Below are 21,404 nucleotides of genomic sequence, written 5' to 3'. Positions count from 1 at the left end.
CTTCGCACATAGAAGGAATGGGTCAATTAGGTGCTGCGTTTCCTTTGCTTACTTCAGTTAGAGGTCAATTCTTTACGTAATAGCAATCACAAGGCCCCGGCTTCAGAGGACTTGCGGAGCGTTCTTACATAATAAAAGTCGTAGTCGCATGGTATTTGCGTTTAGCGTCCTATTTGGTCGCGTGGTTCTTTTTTCGCGGTTGTTTTGGCATTCATGATATGAGGCTATTAATAGATGCGCCTGTCGATAAACAAAGGAAAGTTTACGGGCGATAACAACCCAATAGGTTACGCTCTCACATACAGCTCAATGACGTAGTACAGGTCGTAAATTTAGAGATTTGGGAAAAAGTTGACGCTTATTTATATTCTCAATTTATAAAACGTTGAACATAAGTTCAACAATAACTTCAGCGATACGATAAAAAATCATAATCGCTAAACCCGAAAATAACAAACAATTTATAATAATAATACGAATGACCTGTTACATAACCTCGTTCATGTTACTACATCCGGTATTTCTGGAAAGCGTTCTTGGTTCTCAACAGATAGCGGCGATCTTTTGTATTTACGGGTGCTAGCAACGCAATAGTAGAAGGTTAGTAGAAGGTTTAGCTTGTTTATATTCACAGTTCTCAATACATAGACAGTTGAATATGAGTTCATCAATTACTCAGGCATACTATAGGCAACCTCGAAGATGCTTTATAATCGCTAAAACCGAAAACAACTAAATATAATATATTAAATATATTTATAACAATAAATGTCTTTTAAAAATGTAGTCGGCGTATACGCTGACTTTGAAATAAAGTTAGCAATTTACTTTTCTAAATAATTAAATACAATTAAACAAAAGTTAAACTATTGTGTTGTGTTTTTCACTTGTAAGCTGCATATTCACCGCATGAAATGTGCATTAGCATTGTCAAACCACACATTAGTGTGAGTAAATAAAAAATATACTACGGGAGAGCACTTCATATGTGTTCTCATTTGCCTTGTTATGAGTAACTTTCTTCATTATCGAAATATATCGTATGTTTATATTCGATTTTAACGCAGTTTTCTTTCGACACATTTAAATCACACGTCAATAGCGCCGTCATGCGAAAATGGGTCTTATGCGTTTCGGCAAGCGTTTGTTAAACCCAACATGTGCTCTTGCGCAGTCAGGCCATAGGCGATGCTGTTCGCTTTAAAATCACTCAATATGTTATGTTTCTCCTTACCAGAAGGAGGGATAGCTGAGTGGGCTATTTATATGATGGGCGCATATGGAATAAGACCCATTTTCGCATTACGAGGGTCATTACAAATCTCATTGCGAATTGAAAATGCCACATTTAAAAACAATGCTTTTTGATACAAAATTGAATTCAAAATAGCAAACTTGTTAATAATGGCAGCCTATCCACACATAAAGGAATGATTTCCAGACGTGCTGACCAAGTACGGCAAACATTGTGGTATGATAATTAAACGATTTTCTCTTATCGTGACACTATACTATTTCGCTAATGATTGTTTTTTCATCTTGGAGGCGAAATTGAAATTCTGCGAGATGGATTGTAACGCGTAATTGTAACAGGGCCACAATTTGTGTCGTTTGAGCATACAGAGAGTAGTCCGGAATTCCTTACACTGAACAGTGCTACATTCTTTGAATTGAGCACATACGCAGTGTTGTAGCAAAAATTCAGAGGTTGTATCTCGAATCAGCTTATTAAATATTCGAAAATATTCATGCGTGTCTATTGGCGTTATGTAAAAGTCACTAAGATGAAAACTGAAACAGCTTCGCCTAAAAGCACATTAGTGCTCTATACTTACGTTTATGTTAGCGTTGTTGACACCGTGTAAACTGCTCGGGTAACAAGTAAAGCATAAACAGCAATGTTTATATACTTTTATTCCTCCATATACAAGATACGAAGATTATTGTATATTTTGAATTTGTATATGGTGTCAAAAATCAAAAGTTTTGTACACGGAACTTTCATTATGAATTTATATTCTTGGTGAGATAGTCATTTGATATAAGAAAAAAATATTCCTTTAATATGATGGTGACTGCAAATTTTCTTTATATTAAGTTCTCATTACCATTTTCATCATACTTTCTTTGCTTTCAGAACTTCCAAAAAAGCATGCTGTTTTTATTTTGTCTGAGTTATTTCTATGAAATAATAAGGATGATAAAAAGTGCACACAAAACTCGACCCGTGCGCTATGACACACACTTTTTAAAGTTGAATGGCGTGTTTTCATTTCAAACTTGCGATTGATTTTGAAAAATGAATTGCGTGTTAAATTATGCAATAGCGAACATCTTCAGTGCCTTCAGCGCTTTGATTATATATGGAAAAAGTTACTACCGTGTTAACTAAACAGACAAAAAAGCCCAGGAATTGTTGCACAGGTCCTTTGCTTATAACGTAGGTACATTTATCTCTCCAAAAGATATTGTCGTTCTTTCTATTTCACATATTTTTAGATGCTGAAGATCAAATCTACGCATTTGATTTGAAACAGATTCACAAGACCCATAGGAATCAAAATGCCTTTACCCTTTACCAAACAACATATTTTGGACTTTCCCAATTTGAAAGAGATTGCAGACGTCAATTGAATTAAAATGGAATATGAAGGAAATGATCAGGTAGGGTAGAAATAATTGTGATAAAAGGAGAAATTGCTCATCAACCCACACATCCCTAAGACCAACAGGCCTGAGAATATTATGATAATCTAAAGATTATTTCTTTATATTTATAAATGTATTTAATTAAGTAATACATTTGACTTCTAAGATCAATTCATAACTTATATTAAGAAAATTATAAAATGTTCAGAAATATATATGGATTGTTGAACAATTGACAATCATTTGAACAATTCATGATCAGTCACGATTCACAAATGGAACAATGAATCATTAGTTATTAAAAAGCAGCATATACGATAGTTAAGAACATTGCACTTCATTAATTTCAACACCTTCTCTTTGAGTTTACCGTGCAGTATCATATATTGACTTTCCTTGAAATAATTATGTTCATGGAAGTTGTGTTTTTAAAATCACTAATATATTGTTAAACTGGTTTTAACACTTAAACAAAAAAGACATGAAATTAACATGTCATCCAAAATATTTTCCTCCGGATATATGGTAACTTTCGACATATTTAAATAAAACCCGACTTTTTTCAGTTTATAAGAAAAACATTCATAACACATATTCTTACTTCAATGCCTTTGTAAGCAGTCACCATCTGACCTAAAATGGCACTAAATGACAGGGTTTTATCTCATGGTTACAAGATGTTGATGTTGTTGTTGGTCACAGCCAAACAGCCGCAGTAATCTCCACTGGTAAACGCCATATGTTCAGTTTTGTGACCCCCGGGGCCGGGTCAAATTTGAGCCCAGGGGAATAATTTGAACAAATTTGGTAGAGGACTATTAGATATCACTACATACCAAATTTAGTAGCCCTAGGCTCTATAATTAAGAACAAGAAGATTTTTAAAGTTTGCACAAAATAGGCCTTATTTAAGCATATGTTCATTTTTGTGACCCCTGGGGCAAGGTCAAATTTGTTCCTAGGGGCATAATTTGAACAAACTAAGTAGAGAACTATTAGATGTCACTACCTACCGAATTTGGTAGAAATAGGCCCAATGGTTATGGACAAGAAGATTTTTATAGTTTGCACAAAATGGGACCAATATAAGCATATGTTCAATTTTGTGACCCCTGGGGAACCGTCAAATTTGACCCCAGGGGCTTAATTTAAACAAACTTGGTAGAGGACTATAAGATGTCATTACATACCAATTTTGGTAGCCCTACGCCATACAGTTATGAACAAGAAGATTTTTAAAGTTTGCACAAAATAGGCCTTATATAAGCATTTTCGATTTTTTGACCCCCCAGGGCAGGGTCGAATTTGACCCCAGAGGCATAATTTGAACAAACTTGGTAGAGGGCTATAAGATGTCACTACATACCAAATTTGGAAGCCCTGGACCCAATGGTTATGGACGAGATTTTTTTTTAAAGTTTTCACAAAATAGGCCTTATATAAGCAAATTTTCAATTTTTTGACCCCCGGGGCAGGGTCAAATTTGACCATAGTGGCATAATTTGAACAAACTTGGTAGAGGACTATAAGATGTCACTACATACCAAATTAGGTAGCCCTATGCCATACGGTTATGGACAAGAAGATTTTTAAAGTTTTCACAAAATAGGCCTTATATAAGCAAATGTTCAATTTTTGACCCCCCGGGGCAGGGTCAAATTTGACCCCAGGGACATAATTTGAACAAACTTGATAGAGGACTATAAGATTTCACTACATACAAAATTTGGTAGCCCTAGGCCTAATGGTTATGGACAAGAAGATTTTTAAAGTTTGCACAAAATAGGCCTTGTATAAGCAAATTTTCAATTTTTTAACCCCCCCGGGGCAGGGTCAAATTTGACCCCAGGGGCATAATTTGAACAAACTTGGTAGAGGACTATAAGATGTCACTACATAGCATATTTGGTAGCCCTAGGCCTAATGGTTATGGACAAGAAGATTTTTAAAGTTTGCACAAAATAGGCCTTGTATAAGCAAATTTTCAATTTTTTAACCCCCCGGGGCAGGGTCAAAATTGACCCCAGGGGCATAATTTGAACAAACTTGGTAGAGGACTATAAGATGTCACTACATAACAAATTTGGTAGCCCTAGGCCTAATGGTTATGGACAAGAAGATTTTGAAAGTTTGCACAAATAGGCCTTATATAAGCAAATTTTCAATTTTTTAACCCCCCGGGGCAGGGTCAAATTTGACACCAGGGGCATAATTTGAACAAACTTGATAGAGGACTATAAGATGTCACTACATGGCAACTTTGGTAGCCCTACAACCAATGGTTATGGACAAGAAGATTTTTAAAGTTTGCACAAAATACCTGCCTTATATAAGCAAATTTTCTATTTTTTAACCCCCCGGGGCAGGGTCAAATTTGACCCCAGGGGCATAATTTGAACAAACTTGGTAGAGGACAATCAGATGTCACTACATACCTAATTTGGTAGCCCTATGCCATACGGTTAGGGACAAGAAGATTTTTAAAGTTTGCACAAATAGGCCTTATATAAGCAAATTTTCAATGTTTTGACCCCCCGGGGCAGGGTAAAATTTAACCCAAGGGGCATAATTTGAAAAAACTTGGTAGAGGACTATAGGATGTCACTACATAGCAAATTTGGTAGCCCTAGGCCCAATGGTTATGGACAAGAAGATTTATAAAGTTTGCACAAAATAGGCCTTATATAAGCAAATTTTCAATTTTTTGACCCCCCGGGGCAGGGTAAAATTTGACCCCAGGGGCATAATTTGAACAAACTTGGTAGAGGACTATAAGATGTCAATATATACCAAATTTGGTAGCCCTAGGCCTAATGGTTATGGACAAGAAGATTTATAAAGTTTGCACAAAATAGGCCTTATATAAGCAAATTTTCAATTTTTTTACCCCCCGGGGCAGAGTCAAATTTAATTTGAACAAGTTTGAAAGAAGTTCACCACAGGAACATTCCTGAGAAATTTCATCAGATTTGGACCAGTAGTTTAGGAGAAGATGTTTAAAGAAAAAGTTAACGCACGGACGCACGCACGGACACATGCATGCACACACGACGGACACAGGACCATGACATAAGCCCTGCTGGCCTTTGGCCAGTGGAGCTAAAAAAACCTCGACAAATCAATAATTTGATTTATAAATAATCAAAATACAAAATCTGTACAGTAACTGTGAAAAGAACTTAAATTCTGGGTAAGGAAATATATAATCTGAGATTTATAATTATATAAATTTCTTCCCTTGCAAATAATGGTCTCTAACAAATTTCTATTTTAAGTAGCAAATACTTAAAAGCCACTACCGTGACTGTAGATTCACCATTGAAAAGGTGCAGCTCCATGAGATACACATGCATGGAAAATATCGAGTTGCTATGTTCAATTTTGAATAATTATCGCCTTTTAAAGCTTATTACTTCCCTTGGATTTGTATTTTTGACCTTAGTCCTTGAAGGGTGACATTTACCTTGACCTTTAACCACAATGTGTTTGTCAGAAACACAATGCCGCCTGTTGCGCCGCTTTGATTATTTATCAAAAATATATAAATTGGAAGGTCAGATAATTATGTCCATTTAAAGTATATTTGTTTCCTTGGATTGTTTTTTCTGCCTAGTGACCTAGTTTTTGACCCGGCATCACCCATATTCAAACTTGACCTAGATATTATGAAGATACAACATCTGACCTAGTTTCGTAAAGATCGGATAAAAACAATTAGAATTAGAGAGCGGAAACTGATCTGGACGGACTAACTACCTGACTGTGTGACTGACGGACAGTGCGATTTTAATATGCCCCCAGAACCTATGTTCTGGGGGCATAAAAACACCACTGCTATTAGAACAATGATGTCCAAAGAGGATAATATGAATGAACAAGAGATTGCCAAGCAATATGGTCCCCTACCAGTGAAACTCCACCATTGTCAGTAATTTTGTTTATATTTGTTGCCATTGCAACCAGAATTCTTGACGTAGGAACAAAATGAATTGATGTGCATAATCTCCATATTGCCATCTGTCCATGTTTCAAGTTTCATGAAAAAATATGAAGAACTTTTAAAGTTATCGCAGGATCAAGAAAAGTTTGACGGACTGACTGACAGACTGAGGCATAGAGTGCAAACCATAAGTCCCCTCTGGTTTCACCCGTAGGGGACAATAAATAAAATGATTCCAAGGTTGTCGATGAAGTTCCACTGTTGTACTGTGATCAGTTCACATTATTGCATGAAAGTTAACTTTGACCTCATCCCATGTTTGTTGACACTTATTTTTCATCATAGACTACAGACCTCCAGATAAGGGTCATATTTTCGTAATTACAAATTATTTTCAAGTCCGTTACGTATTTATTTTAAAATCTTGTCATACCATTAAGAATTACAAAATAAAGTTGCGAATATTATTTTTACATCAATTCGTGTCGATTTTTTTGAGAAAATTTCGCGTATTAAATATCTTTTCGGTGCTTATATAGAATGGTTATCGGGTTTGTTTAACAAAGCGCATTTTTTCCAATAAAAGCGGCATGTACAGTCTCTCTGTCAAAAACAATGGCGGCGCCCAGAGAGCGTCTTAAAAAAACTGCAAAGCCTGCAAAAACATGCTTTAACATATTGTACGCAATGTGAGCCGAAGTTGAATGTTAAGAAAGACATTATAGAAAAGATCTTATACGATGTTGTATGTTCAGTTGCTGACACAGTCGGAAAAAGCTAAAAAAACGCGACATGACGGGTCCAAACTTAAACAAAAAAAAACATTGAACAAGTGGAAGGGACAATTCCCGTGGCTAATGGTTGAAAAGATTGATAGGGGGGACCGGCTTTAATTGTGAAATATGTAAAAATTCATCAAAGGCATGCAATCTAAGCACAGTTTGGGCATATGAAGGTATTTGAAAAATAAAATTGTATAATACTGACTAGTCACTAGACACTGTTGAACTTGTATAAATAAAGTTGCTAGTATGTTTATTTAGTTTTTTTTGCATGAAAATAACCATTATTATATATTTTTAGGTCATTTAGAAAAGTTAAGAATTATTTTCCAAAACTTAGTAGCAACGTTAAGAATAAAATTTCAGAGTTAAGAATTATTTTTGAAGATCTGGAAGTAATGTTAAGAATTTCACAAAACCTTATCTGGAGCTCTGGACTATAAAGAGTGTCATGTGATCATCAGCTAAAGAGTGTCATGTGATCATCAGCTAAAGAGTGCCATGTGATCATCAGCTAAAGAGTGTCATGTGATCATCAGCTAAAGAGTGTCATGTGCTCATCAGCTAAAGAGTGTCATGTGATCATCAGCTAAAGAGTGTCATGTTATCATCAGCTGACCCACTTTATTTTATAAGGCCAAATTTTACTATTTCCATAGTGTGGACTATACTATATTCAAGGTTGGATTTAGGCTTAGAAGTCAGTAATTTTTAATTAAATCACAGTTCATATCAAATTTAATTAAAGATTTAATTTAATTTAATTAATTAATTAATTTAATTCTTCTTTTTTAAAGACCTGCAAAATATCTACGATCACCTTTCCACACAAAAATAAGATGCTGATCCTACATTGCCACACCAATTCAGTTCATAATTTAACAGTTGATTGCATTTAGCACAGCAGATCCGTAATATCGGGATTTGGCCTATTTAGATCACCTTTGTGATTTATACTCATCACAATATAACTTGTTTGGTATTTTATTTATAAGGGTGTCAATTGTCCCAAATTAAAAATCCGGACAATAAGGCTCGGGGGTCTGGGAACACAGGTCTCCAACTGAGATAAAGGGCAATCCCCCCCTCGAGCCCTCTCTAATTGTACCATTTTATAGTGTTTCTAGTAGCAATTTCTGGTGAACACTATGCGAAATATTATTTATCAGACCCTCCGCATCATCTCATGTTTATTCATTATTATAGGTTTGTTAATTATGGATGTAAAAAATTACCGGTAATTGAATCTACGAAAAATACTGTATCCAAAAACGACAATCCGAAAAATGTACATTTTTTTCCCATTAAATAAAATGTGCATAGGGTTTGAATGCCAAAAAATGATAATCATTTACCTACATGTAGCAAATACGTAATCAATATATAAATTGGTTTAAATATTGCTTTACAATATGCTATTGAACTGCTTAACTTTGCTAATCGATCACTTAGAATATCACTTGGGGGACCAGCGTTTTTAAAGGGGAAAGGTACCTGTACCCCTACAATTGGGAATTTTTTAAGTCGTGATATCTTCAAACTAGGAAAAAATGAGGCGGGAAATCAATGAATCAATGAATTGGGAAAAATTTGAGTCGCAAAATTAATGAATTGGGAATCTTTACAAGAGCTGTCAGAGTGCTTGACAGTATAACCTAAGCCATCATGGGGAAATTGTTCATATTCAATAATTTATTAGACAATCTTTCAAAAATAAAACAAGATGTGTCTGTGAAACACTATGTCCCCGTATATGACGTTTGATCTTGAAGGATGACCTTGACCTTGACCCATCACCACTAAAAATGTGCAGCTCCATAAGATACACATGCATGTCAAATATAAAATTGCTAGCTTCAATATTGCAGAAGTGACATTACATGAGCAATTTTGACCAATATATTTGACCTTGAAGGATGACCTTGACTTTTCACCACTCAAAATGTGCAGCACCATGAGATACACATGCATGCCAAATATCAAGTTGCTATGTTCAATATTGTAAAAGTACTCATCAAATGAGCGATTTTGGCCACATAAATTTGACCTCTGACCTTGAAGGATGACCTTGACCTTTCACCACTCAAAATGTGCAGCTCCATGAGATACACATGCATGCCAAATATCAAGTTGCTATCTTGAATATTGAAATATTGCAAAAGTGTACATTAAATGAGCTATTTTGACCCATATATTTGTCCTTTAAACCTTGAAGGATGACCTTGACCTTTCACCACTCAAAATGTGCAGCTCCATGAGATGCATATGCATGCCAAATATCAAGTTGCTATCTTCAATATTGCAAAAGTTATTGCAAATGTTAAAGCTGGCGCAAACCAACAGACCAACCAACCAACCAACAGACCAACAGACAGGGCAAAAACAATATGTCCCCCACTACTATAGTGGGGGACATAATAAGGAAAAAAAATTGCAGGGGGTTTGGGGGGGGGGGGGTAGGGGGGGTGAGAGGGGGGTATAATGTGTGGTGTGGTAATTTATTAAATGATGTTAAAAAAATAGGGGGGTAGGGGGGTAGGGGGGTGGGGTGAGAGGGGGGTATAATGTGGGGTGTGGTAATTTATTAGATGATGTTTAAAAAAAGAAAAAAAATTGGGGGGGGGGGGGAGGTTGGGGGGGGGGGGGGGGGATTCTGGGTAGGGGGGTGGGGTTTTGTTTGGGTGGAATCCATTGTGGTATTCAGGTAAGTGTTGTTTTGTCAAAGTAATAATAAAATGTGATCATAAATAAAGACGTTATGGCAATTTATTCAATTATCAAAGTGTAAAAGGGCCATAATTATGACAAAATGCTTGATAGAGTTGTCTGCTCTTGTTTATAGGTTGGGGTCATGTTGGTAAACAAGTATGCAAGATATAAAAGCAATATGTCAAAAGATATAGGAAATATTTGGGGTAGTACGCAAACTTTAACATAGATTTATCAATAATCAGTGCCCCAGATAAGCTGCGTATCTGCGTCTTTCACCCTATTAAAATGTTAAAAAACGCAAAGAAATACAATATCATGCGTATTGAAAACGCAACCAATTTGACTTTTACGCAAATTCGTCAAATTTGATGCGTACAATAGCTTCGATCGAAAATGCTTTGCTCATTTTCGGTATTTTCTCTTTGGAATTATTTTCGAAACGCGGCGACGCTTTTATTCAGAAAGCGCCTGGATGACGGAGCAGGAAATCAGTCAAAGTTATTTAAACGCTCTGTGGACTAGAGTTCATAACTTAATTACAGCGTTTACGACAACATACATGCGTTTTCAATATGATTTAATCCGTCGCTCATTGTGCATGTATTTGTAAAGCGTCTGTTCTTTCAGTTTCTACTACAATGCGAAATAAAAATGTCTAAGAGAGGTCAAAAGACGTCCGCGATTGTTGCGCCAAAATATCAGTCGATCACAAACTTTTTGAACCAAGAAAGCAAGAGCCAATAAATGCCGAATCATTCGTGTTAACATTCTTTTTAAGTTTAAAGTTTATATTATGGAATGTTTCAAGGGTTAAAGATGTTATGAAACATCTGTTTATTAAAGTTAATTATAATTGTTTACAGTTTTATTGAATCAATACAAGTATGCAGCTTCAACAGATGAAAAGCAGAAATGATTATAAGGTATGCAATTATATAACTAAGTTTACCCTATTTCAAGAATGAAATCACCCTATTTTTCAAAATCAATGGGTGAAAACCCTATTTCCCAAATAATTATCTGGGGCACTGATAATATGCATATTCTAAGTATAAAAGGGGCAATAATTAAGACAAAATGCTTGATAAAGTTGTCTGCTCTTGTTTATAGGTTGGGGTGATGTTTGTAAACAAGTATGCAAAGTATGAAAGCAATATGTCAAGGGACAATGAAAATAAATGGGGTAGTACCAAAACTTTAACATTTGCTGCATATTCTAAGTGGAAAAGGGGCCATAATTATGACAAAATGCTTGATAGAGTTGTCTGCTGTTGTTTATAGGTTGGGGTCATGTTGGTAAACAAGTATGCAAAATATGAAAGCAATATGTCAAGGGACAAAGAAAATATTTGGGGTAGTACGAAATCTTTAACATTTGCATGCTAACGCAGCGCTGGGGTGAGTAGGATAGCTCCACTATATATATTTCATATATAATAGTCGAGCTAAAAATGTGATTTTGGACACATATATAAGACCTCTGACCTTGAAGGATGACCTTGACCTTTCGCCACCCAAAATGTGCAGCTCCATGAGATACACATGCATACCAAATATCAAGTTGCTATCTAGAATATTGAAAAATTCAACCCCAAAAAAAACACAATAGTGGGTGGGGGACATAACAATAGCCATTATATGCATCTTTTGACGATTTAAAAACCTGAAATTTATAAAGCGTTGCAACACAAAACGAACAAGGGCTGTTTGTAAAACATGCATGCCCCCCATATGGGCTGTCAGTTGTAGTGGCAGCCATTGCATGAATACGTATTTTGTCACTGTGACCTTGACCTTTGGCCTAGTGACCTGTAAATCAATAGGGGTCATCTGCCAGTCATGATCAATGTACCTATGAAGTTTCATAATCCTAGGCATAAGCATTCTTGATTTATCATCCGAAAACCATTTTACTATTTCGAGTCACTGTGAACTTGACCATTGACCTAGTGACCTGAAAATCTATAGGGGTCATCTGCCAGTCATTATCAATGTACCTGTAAAGTTTCATGATTCTAGGCATAAGAATTCTCGAGTTATCAGCCGGAAACCATTTTACTTTTTTGAGTCACTGTGACCTTGACCTTTGACCTAGTGACCTGAAAATCGATAGGGGCCATCTGCCAGTCATGATCAATGTTCCTATGAAGTTTCATGATCCTAGGTTTAAGCATTCTTGAGTTATCATCTGGAAACCATTTTACTGTTTCGAGTCACTTTGACCTTGACCTAGTGACCTGAAAATCAATAGGGGTCATCTGCCAGTCATGATCTATGTACCTATGAAGTTTCATGATCCTAGGCCTAAGCGTTCTTCAGTTTTCATCCGGAAACAATTTGGTGGACGGACAGACGGACCGACCGACGGACGGACTGACATGTGCATAACAATATACCACCTCTTCTTCGAAGGGGGGCATAATTAATAATTTGGAGAGTTCTGTTGTTGTCTTTACATTTTGTGAAACTACGAGGATTGGTTATATGAAGTATAAAATACACCTGAACTTGTATTAAAGGATGGCCGAGTGGGCTAGGTGGGAGACTATTTACTCCAGGACTCCAGGGGTCAGTGGTTCGAGCCCTGCTGAGGGTTACCTTTTTTTTTCTTGTTTAAATTTTATTCTTGATTTTTTTACTGGAGATTTTTATATCCAATGTTAACATTAATCAATATAAAGCATTTAATGACAAACTTCAAAACATGCCAAAATCTGTGAAAAGGCCCCTTTAAGGGAAAAGCTCCCAATGACGGGAGTGATGGGCAGTCATTTTTACACATTTGTAGTACCTTGGAAAGTTCAATTTAATTAAAGACCTTTCATACAAAATTCAAGTTTTAAAGGCTTCATCTCCAAACCTTAGATACTGATGAGCAGCAAACAGCATAAAATCTGGACAGACGGCGATTTACTTGCAGGCCGTTCTGGTTTCATCCTTTTTGCATAAGCCATTTTCATTTTGCTACTTATGGGGGAAAGGGTTAAGTGCGCGCATAAAAAACAGACAAAGGGCAAGGCGGCAATTATTTTGCAAATACAGGTCGGATTTTTTTAATTCTTTTTAATTGTACAAACATTTAAGGTTCTCCCAAAATATTAAAGCACCAGGATACTGTTCTCAAACCCTCCATTACATGATGCTAGTTAGAGAAAAGCTGTTAAAAAATGGCATATAAACAACAACATTAACGACTTGCTAAACGCTTTTTACGTTTAAAAAAAAGCTGCATTAAATATATAGGCTATGCTGATAGAAGAACCACTTGATATTGCATATTGTAATATTGCGTAAACACTAGTAATTTACCAGTCATTTTCTTGTGCATTTTGAAAATTAAATTGGTAATAATTAATTTCAAGCATTATGATTGCATATACAGTTATAATAAATTATCATTTATAAATTTGTTGTTACAATAATATACAAATAAACCTGCATATTTCTGCCCATATTGCTGATCTATACGGTTATACTATCAACCAAAAACCAGTTTAATGTTTCAAGTCACTGTGACCTCGACCTTTGACCTAAAATACTGAGAAACAATAGGGTCATCTGTCAGTCATGATCAATGTCCCTATGAACTTTCCTGATCCTAACCCTAAGCATTCGTGAGTTATCATCAGCAAACTATTTTACTGTTTCAAGACACTGTGATCTTGACCTTTGACCTAGAGTACTGAAAATCAATAGGGGTCATCTGTCATTCATGACCAATGTCCTATGAACTTTCCTGATCCCAGGTTTAAGCATTTTTGAGTAATCATTCGGAAACCACTTTATTGTTTTGAGTCACTGTGACCTTGAACTTTGATCTAGTGACCTGAAAATCAATAGGGGTCATCTGCCGGTCATGACCAATGTCCCTATGAACTTTCCTGATAGCAGGCCTAAGCATTCTTGATTTATCATCCTGAAATCATTTTACTGCTTCAGGTCACTGTTGACCTTGACCTTTGACCTAGTGACCTGAAAAACAAAAGGATTCATCTGCCGGTCAGAACCATTGTCCCTTTGAGCTTTCCTGATCCTAGTTCTCAGCATTTGTGAGTTATCATCCGGAAACCATTTTACTGTTTCAAGTCACTGAGATCTTGACCTTTGACATAGAGTCCTGAAAATCGATAGAGGTCATCTGTCATTCATGATCAATGTCCCCATGAACTTTCCTGATCTCAGGCTTTAGCGTTCTTGAGTTATCATCCGGAAAACATTTTACTGTTTCGAGTCACTGTGACCCCATTTTACTGTTTCACTGTGACCTTGACCTTGACCTTTGACCTATTGACCTGAAAATCAATAGGGGTCATCTGCTAGTCATTATCAATGTTCCTTTGAACTTTTCTGATCCCAGGCCTTAGTGTTCTTGAGTTATCATCCGGAAACCATTTGTTGGACGGACCGACCGACATTTGCAAAAAAATATACCCACTCTTCTTCGAAGGGGGCATAATAAATACATAATAGTACAAATGGATATGCGCTCTTTAAGTGATAATGTTATTATAGGGTGCAGAATCACGTGACTTTCAATGGAAGTAAACAAGACGGTAAGTGGTGCTAAATTTCAAATAACTTTTTAATGCAATTTTTCTTATAAATCTCAACTAGTGCATAAAAGACAGATTGTTATGCTGCTTATGTCAATGTGAAGCACTTCACAATTAATTTATTTGATAAGCCTGTGTTCTTGTTCAAAATTCTATTTGTACTACCCGGTTATTTCCCGCGTAATGTGAAATTTTCTCACCGATTTCATACGTTTTCAATAATTTATTCTTACACCTTAAGATATCGGCTTAAACTGCAAGAAAAACAATTTTTTATGCACTAAATATTTTTGCAAATTTATTTAAATAACTTGAGATATTTGCAAAAATTAAGTTCTTAACGTTGTGATTACATTCTGCCCAGCCTGTGTGAAAACGCCTGAAAAACTCTGTTGATTCTGCATCCCTATTATGTATTGTGTATATCAAGCAGCATATGGGGAGCTACACGATTGAAATCAGAAATAGATGATTTCTTAAATATTCCACTTTATACTAATTCTCAACATACATCTAAATTAAAATAATATATATGAAGGTAAATATGTATAAGAAAGTGTATTTTGTCATAAATATCATATTATAGTATAATTTATATATATATATATATATATATATATATATATATATATATATATATATATATATATATATATATATACAGGGATCATATTTTCCCGCAACATCAATTGGTCCGGATATAAATGGGGAAAAGTATCCGAAAATGTATATACAAAATCATGACAAATTACGTTAATATATATACCATTGATTTTGCCATTCATGAAGGTGGTATAATACATGTACAAGTAAAATTTCAATGTTGTTTCGTGTCCTGTTTTATCAGACTTTTTTCATCGTTGTCAATATTATTAATCTGTATAAGTCTATACAAGAAGATTTAAATTGTTTTCGGCTCGATAATAGCTTACAAACATGCACTGAACCAAACAAATGTCTGTGCGTAGGTTGGCTACTGACAACAACAAACGAAATAATTAAGAAATAATTTGTTGTCAAATAACCCACAGCCGATAGTTTAGATGCGTAGGGATTTAATCACGAGAGCGAAGCATTTGAAACCACGCATCTAATTTTCCGGTCGTGAGTTATTCAACATAAAGTATAAAGTACACGAATTATTTCGATTCCAACACGGTTTTACTAAAGATTTATTCAATGTATATTAGTTTTCTTGTGTACTATTTTATGTGAAGTTCCGCCCATAAAAATAACTTTCGGCTGTTCTGTCGATCAGATCCGCGACTTTCATTCATAATTATATTACCGGATTATTACGCTGGTGGAAAATGTATCGGCATGTTTTGTTTAGTTACAGCACGTGCATTCAGACGTGTCTTTTTATCTTTAATCCGCTGTACACAAGTTTTTTATTCTTGGTCTGACGTGCAATAAACCGGTCCTGACCGGTTTAGAGACTGCAGCGAATGGTTTATCACACCTAATCGGAGATACAGTACAGCCAAAGCGGCACAAACATAATCCGCGGCTACGCCACGGCCAGATTATTAGTCCGCGGCGGCCGAATCGTGTGTTCACGCGGCGTATCGCCGTGGCACTTGGCATCGATCCGCGCAACGACGCCGAGTCTGTATTAACCTCGCGTACTTTCGCGGAGTAAATCCGCCGCATACGTACGCGGCGGATCGAGTGAAAAGATATCCACCTACATGTACATACATGTATGTGTAGCGTAGAATTAATTACGCGCAACTGTTTATGTTTCGTTTGATTATCATTATTATATTTGTAATCCGAAACACACTTCAGAATTTTAATGCTAACGCGTCCTTTGGCAAATTCTAGCGTCAAATAAACAGTGCTAAAATATCCTTTGTTTCATAAAAAGCGCGCGAAAATTATGCAGACATGTAGAACGTCGTTTGGAAAGTTTGGGTGTATTTTGTGTTGTATAAATACATGAACATCACATCAGGCGTAAATCGCGTGTTCAGTGGAGAAAAAACCGCCCCGATTAGACGTTATTTCATCATCTCTATAAATAGTAACAAATGCCCAAATGTATTTGATACTTAAGGAAATATCGAGAATGTTTGTGTATCGTAAATATTTACCAGCATTTGCTTCAAAACTGGAATATACGGGATTATCGGGTAATTAGTAGCGATATAAACTGTATAATATGAACAAAATAAAACGTGTTTATATACGCATATTCAAACAATAGTTGTAATAAGCTGATAATTTACAAAACTACAAATACGTCGTCACCGTCTTGATTATTGATGTGGCTTCAAACTGCTAATTTTCTCAGCTAAAATATTATAGCGGAATCAACATGCAATTAATTTATAAATCCACCATATGCTGGAGCCTTGACCACTTGTATGTGCGAAAACATAATTACGTGACCTTGTTTATGTGTGAAATACATACGCTACGGGCGGGAAACAAACTTAATAATTGGACTTAATAATTGGACACATTAACTATGCTTACATGTATATGCTAATACAATCCGCGCACAATAAATTTATTATGATTTTAATTATTATTATAATTGTTCTTTCAAAATTTGTTAGCTACATGTAACTAATAATTTAAAAAAAAATAATTTATGATCGCATTGACTCGGCATCATGTCGCGGACCGCGGAATGCCTCGGCGGACAGATGCGAAGTTTCGCGGCGAAATGCGACTTGCCGCCGCATACTGACGCGGCTTCAACGACTGACGCGGCATCGACTCGTTTCGCCTTGCTGCCGCGGATCGCGAAATACGTTTGTTCCGCTTTGGCTGTACTGTAAGAATGTCATTAGGGTGTGTTAGCATGTACACTGTGTAATCGATTTCATGACATGGGAATTTTAATAGAAAACAGAATCGGACCGACTGTTGGGATTTTAAATAGGTCTTTCATGACCCCAATTGGTCTAGGACCGACAAAACCGAAAAAAATATGATCCCTGTATATATATTATATATATATATAATTATTTTGGTAGTTGTTCTAACATCCATGTGCATTATAACAAATATACATGTAGTAACCAGAAAATAATTTTTTGGAATGATGCAATTTTAATTTTATAAAGATTTTAAGAGGGGAGATGTTAGGTTAAATAATAAAGGAGGGGGAGAATTAATTAAATATTTGTAATTTGAAAGAACTAATTCTATACACATATATAAGTGTAACATTGAATATGAAATCTTCCGAATGACAAGAAAACAGCAACATAATGTACTTAATACTAGTAGTAGTAGTAGTAGCAGTAGTAGAAGTAGTAGTAGCAGTAACAGTAACAGCAGCAGCAATAGCTACTACAATAAAATGTGATATCTCGATACTATTTGGATAATCATATATTTGGCAATATCCGCAGAAATATGCAATCTAATTTGTATATTCGTTTTAACAATAGTCATTAATAAACAAGGGCTGTTTGTAAAACATGCATGCCGCCCATATGGGCTGTCAGTTGAAGTGGCAGCTATTGTGTGAATACGTTTTTGGCACTGTGACCTTGACCTTTAAGCTAGTGACCAGAAAATCAATAGGGGTCATCTGCGAGTATGATCAATGTACCTATGAAGTTTTATGATTCTAGGCGTACGCTTTCTTGAATTATCAACCGGAAACCATTTTACTGTGTCAAGTCACCGTGACTTTGACCTTTGACCAAGTGATCTGAAAGTCAATAGGGGTCATCTGAGAGTTATGATCAATGTACCTATGAAGTTTTATTATCCTAAACGTAAGCTTTCTTGAGTTATCATCAGGAAACAATTTTTCTAAGTAGAGTCACCGTCACACTTGACCTTTGATCTAGTGACCTGAAAATCAATAGGGGTCATCTGCGAGTCATGATCAATGCACCTATGAAGTTTCATGATCCTAGACATAAGCGTTCTTGAGTTATCATCTAGAAACCATTTTACTATTTTGGTCACTGTGACCTTGACCTGATTAATGTACCTGTGAAGTTTCATTATCCAAGGCATAAGCGTTTTTGAGTTATCATCCGGAAACCATTTTATACTATTTCGGGTCACCATGACCTTGACCTTTGACCTAGTGACCTGAAAATCACTAGGGGTCATCTGCGAGTCATGATCAATGTACCTATGAAGTTTCATGATCCTTGGCATAAGCGTTCTTGAGTTATCATCCGGAAACCATTTTACTATTTCGGGTCACCGTGACCTTGAACTTTAACCTTGTGACCTCAAAATCAATAGTGGTCATCTGCGAGTCATGATCAATGTACCTGTGAAGTTTCATGATCCCAGGCATAAGCCTTCTTGAGTTATGATTCGGAAACCAATTTAATATTTCTGTTCACCGTGACCTTGGACCTAGTGACCTCAAAATAAATAGGGGTCATCTGCGAGTTATGATCAATGTACCTATGAAGTTTCATGATCCTAGGCCTAAGCGTTCTTGAGTTATCATCCAGAAACCATCTGGTGGATGGACATACGGACGGACGTACATACAGACGGACCTACATACGGATGGACCTCATGAGCAAAACAATATACCCCCTCTTCTTCGAAGGGCATAGTAATGAGTTATATTCCGGTAAATACAACAGTATTGCTTTTTAGGAATTATAACAGGTTAAATTAAAAATCCACAAGAAAATCACTGGTAAATTACAGTGTTTTAACAACATTACAATATGCACTATCAGGTTATGGCTACTATCAGCATACCCGGTATGCTAAATTTATATATTCACTCAAATGCAGCTTGTATTAAAACTTTAAAGGTCTTGAGAAAGTCCTAAATGTTGTTATGTTCAGAAATTTTTTGTTTACATATTTTCTCTTACTAGCATCATGTTATGGAGGGTTGAAGAACAATATCCTGATACTTTGGGAGCATTGTCTATACATTAAGGTTGATCCAGCATTGAAACTTTGAGTAAATTTCGAAAAGCAGCTAAAGACAAAAACCACAACATTTTGGGAGTATACATGTACATGTACATTCTTTGGCCGAAAGACAGACCATTACTCTGCCAAAACGTGTTTCAGCCAATATTCCTAAGTTTATGATCATCACGCATGAAGGTAATTAAACTATGAATGTTTGAGCAAGATCCATCAAGTAGCAAAGAGTTTGAAAACACAAGCTTCACGGACAGATGGACAAAAATACGATGGACCAGTGCAATAATTAATACCACCCTTTCCTTAGCTTCCAAAGAGTTAAACTAAATACTAGTAAGTTATACGTACCTTTTTTACAATTTTCTTCACTTGATCACTCTCTATCGCAGCATTCACTACAAACATTAGATAAAAATTAATCTAACGTAATTACTAAGAAAGAAAATAATAACTTTTTGACACATTTTTTGAGAAGCGGATATTTGGTACAAGTATCAAATGTGTTGATTTTCTCTATTTGACACACTTATAGAATTTTCAACATACTGTGAAATAAAATATAAACTCGGACACTTATGTTTGTAAATTTGAGTGGGTCCACTCAACCCTGAAATCAAATGTGCAACAATTATTCAAGTCTTAAGTAAACTCTTATTTTAGAGATTCTAAAGAATCCCCAAATATTAGCAGTGATTATTTTTGCCAGTGTCGTTTGGATTGGGAAATTGAGCAGGATAAACCGTGAAATTGAGAAAAATAGCGCAATAAACCATGAAATTGGAAAAAATGAAAAATTTATATCAGGTTTCGCCGAGCTAACTGGAACAAGCAAAATTTACACACTCAATCTGTGCAGAAAGCGTTTATTTTTGTTATAAAATTTAATTTTCTCTCATTTTAAGGGAAACTAAGGAACCAATCGACCGCACCAGGTTTTAACTAGCAGTTTTTTAGCGGTTAAACCGTCCCGGTAAATACTCCTGAGAAAGTGGTCATTACTGGTCAATACTGGTCGATTGAACTTTACCCCCAATTTTGAATTATATTCCATGCTTGATTAAACAAAATTGATAATATAAATTAAACAGACATGTTGCCAATAATGTCTTAAGCTATTAATACCCACTATGTTAGAGCTGTTCATGCAATTTGTAGGCCAATCTCTCTAAAATTTTGCAAGTTAGTCAAAATTGTCCATTTTTCGGAGAACTGAATATTAAACCATGATGTGCATTATTAAAAATTATATTAAATGTTTTTGAGATCAAAAAATATTATACACATATGAACATGTCATCATCATCACATCATACAGGAATCGTCAAAATGTGTGTTGTTGAACTGTCACAAATTTATCAGGTACCGTACATTCGCGGCCATAAGTCTACCTCGGCCATAAGTCGAGGGGTATAATGTGGCTAGAAAAACTTGTTTTTTTGCCTTGACTGCAGTGCTCCAGCTAGCAATAAATAGAGGGGCGCTGCGCCCCTCTAAAATTTGCCCCCTTAAAAAGCGCCCCTCTATTTGTCTGTCAATTGCCCTTTTGGTCTCTACAGTAAATCCCTGTTTTCAGGCCGTATAAATCGCCAGAAACATCAACATGAATACACAGGATACACCCTTAAGTTACCGGTACATGACTGCCTGGGGCGTGTTAAGTCAACACATTATGAACAAACATGCCCCAAGGGCATGATTTGTTATCCGATCACTAATTTAGTAATTAGCCTTTTGTTGCAGACGATAGTAACATGCTGTGAGAGATTATCTCTGAGGTGGTGTCCAGTCATTACACCCCCTGGACGTTACACCCCTGGTCATTACACCCACCAAGCCTGGTCATTACACCCACCAAGCCTGGACATTACACCCACCAAGATGTAAACA

The 21,404-nt window shown here is 35.9% G+C and overlaps 1 protein-coding gene across 4 annotated transcripts in view; it reads right to left on the bottom strand.

Annotated features, from left to right (window-relative positions):
• Positions 1 to 21,404, bottom strand: part of LOC127850138 (uncharacterized) — a 106,874-nt gene that overhangs the window by 51,297 nt on the left and 34,173 nt on the right. For all 4 annotated transcript variants that reach the window (XM_052382943.1, XM_052382945.1, XM_052382946.1 and 1 more), the window contains exon 4: positions 19,866 to 19,912. In XM_052382943.1, coding sequence (XP_052238903.1) covers positions 19,866 to 19,912 — 47 coding nt within the window. The remainder of the gene's footprint in view (positions 1 to 19,865; positions 19,913 to 21,404) is intronic.

The sequence above is a fragment of the Dreissena polymorpha genome, chromosome 11 (genome assembly GCF_020536995.1).
Source record: "Dreissena polymorpha isolate Duluth1 chromosome 11, UMN_Dpol_1.0, whole genome shotgun sequence".
Lineage (NCBI taxonomy): Eukaryota > Metazoa > Mollusca > Bivalvia > Myida > Dreissenidae > Dreissena > Dreissena polymorpha.
The sequence above is the reverse complement of the archived record's forward strand: the minus strand, read 5'-3'. Positions and strand labels throughout refer to the sequence as shown.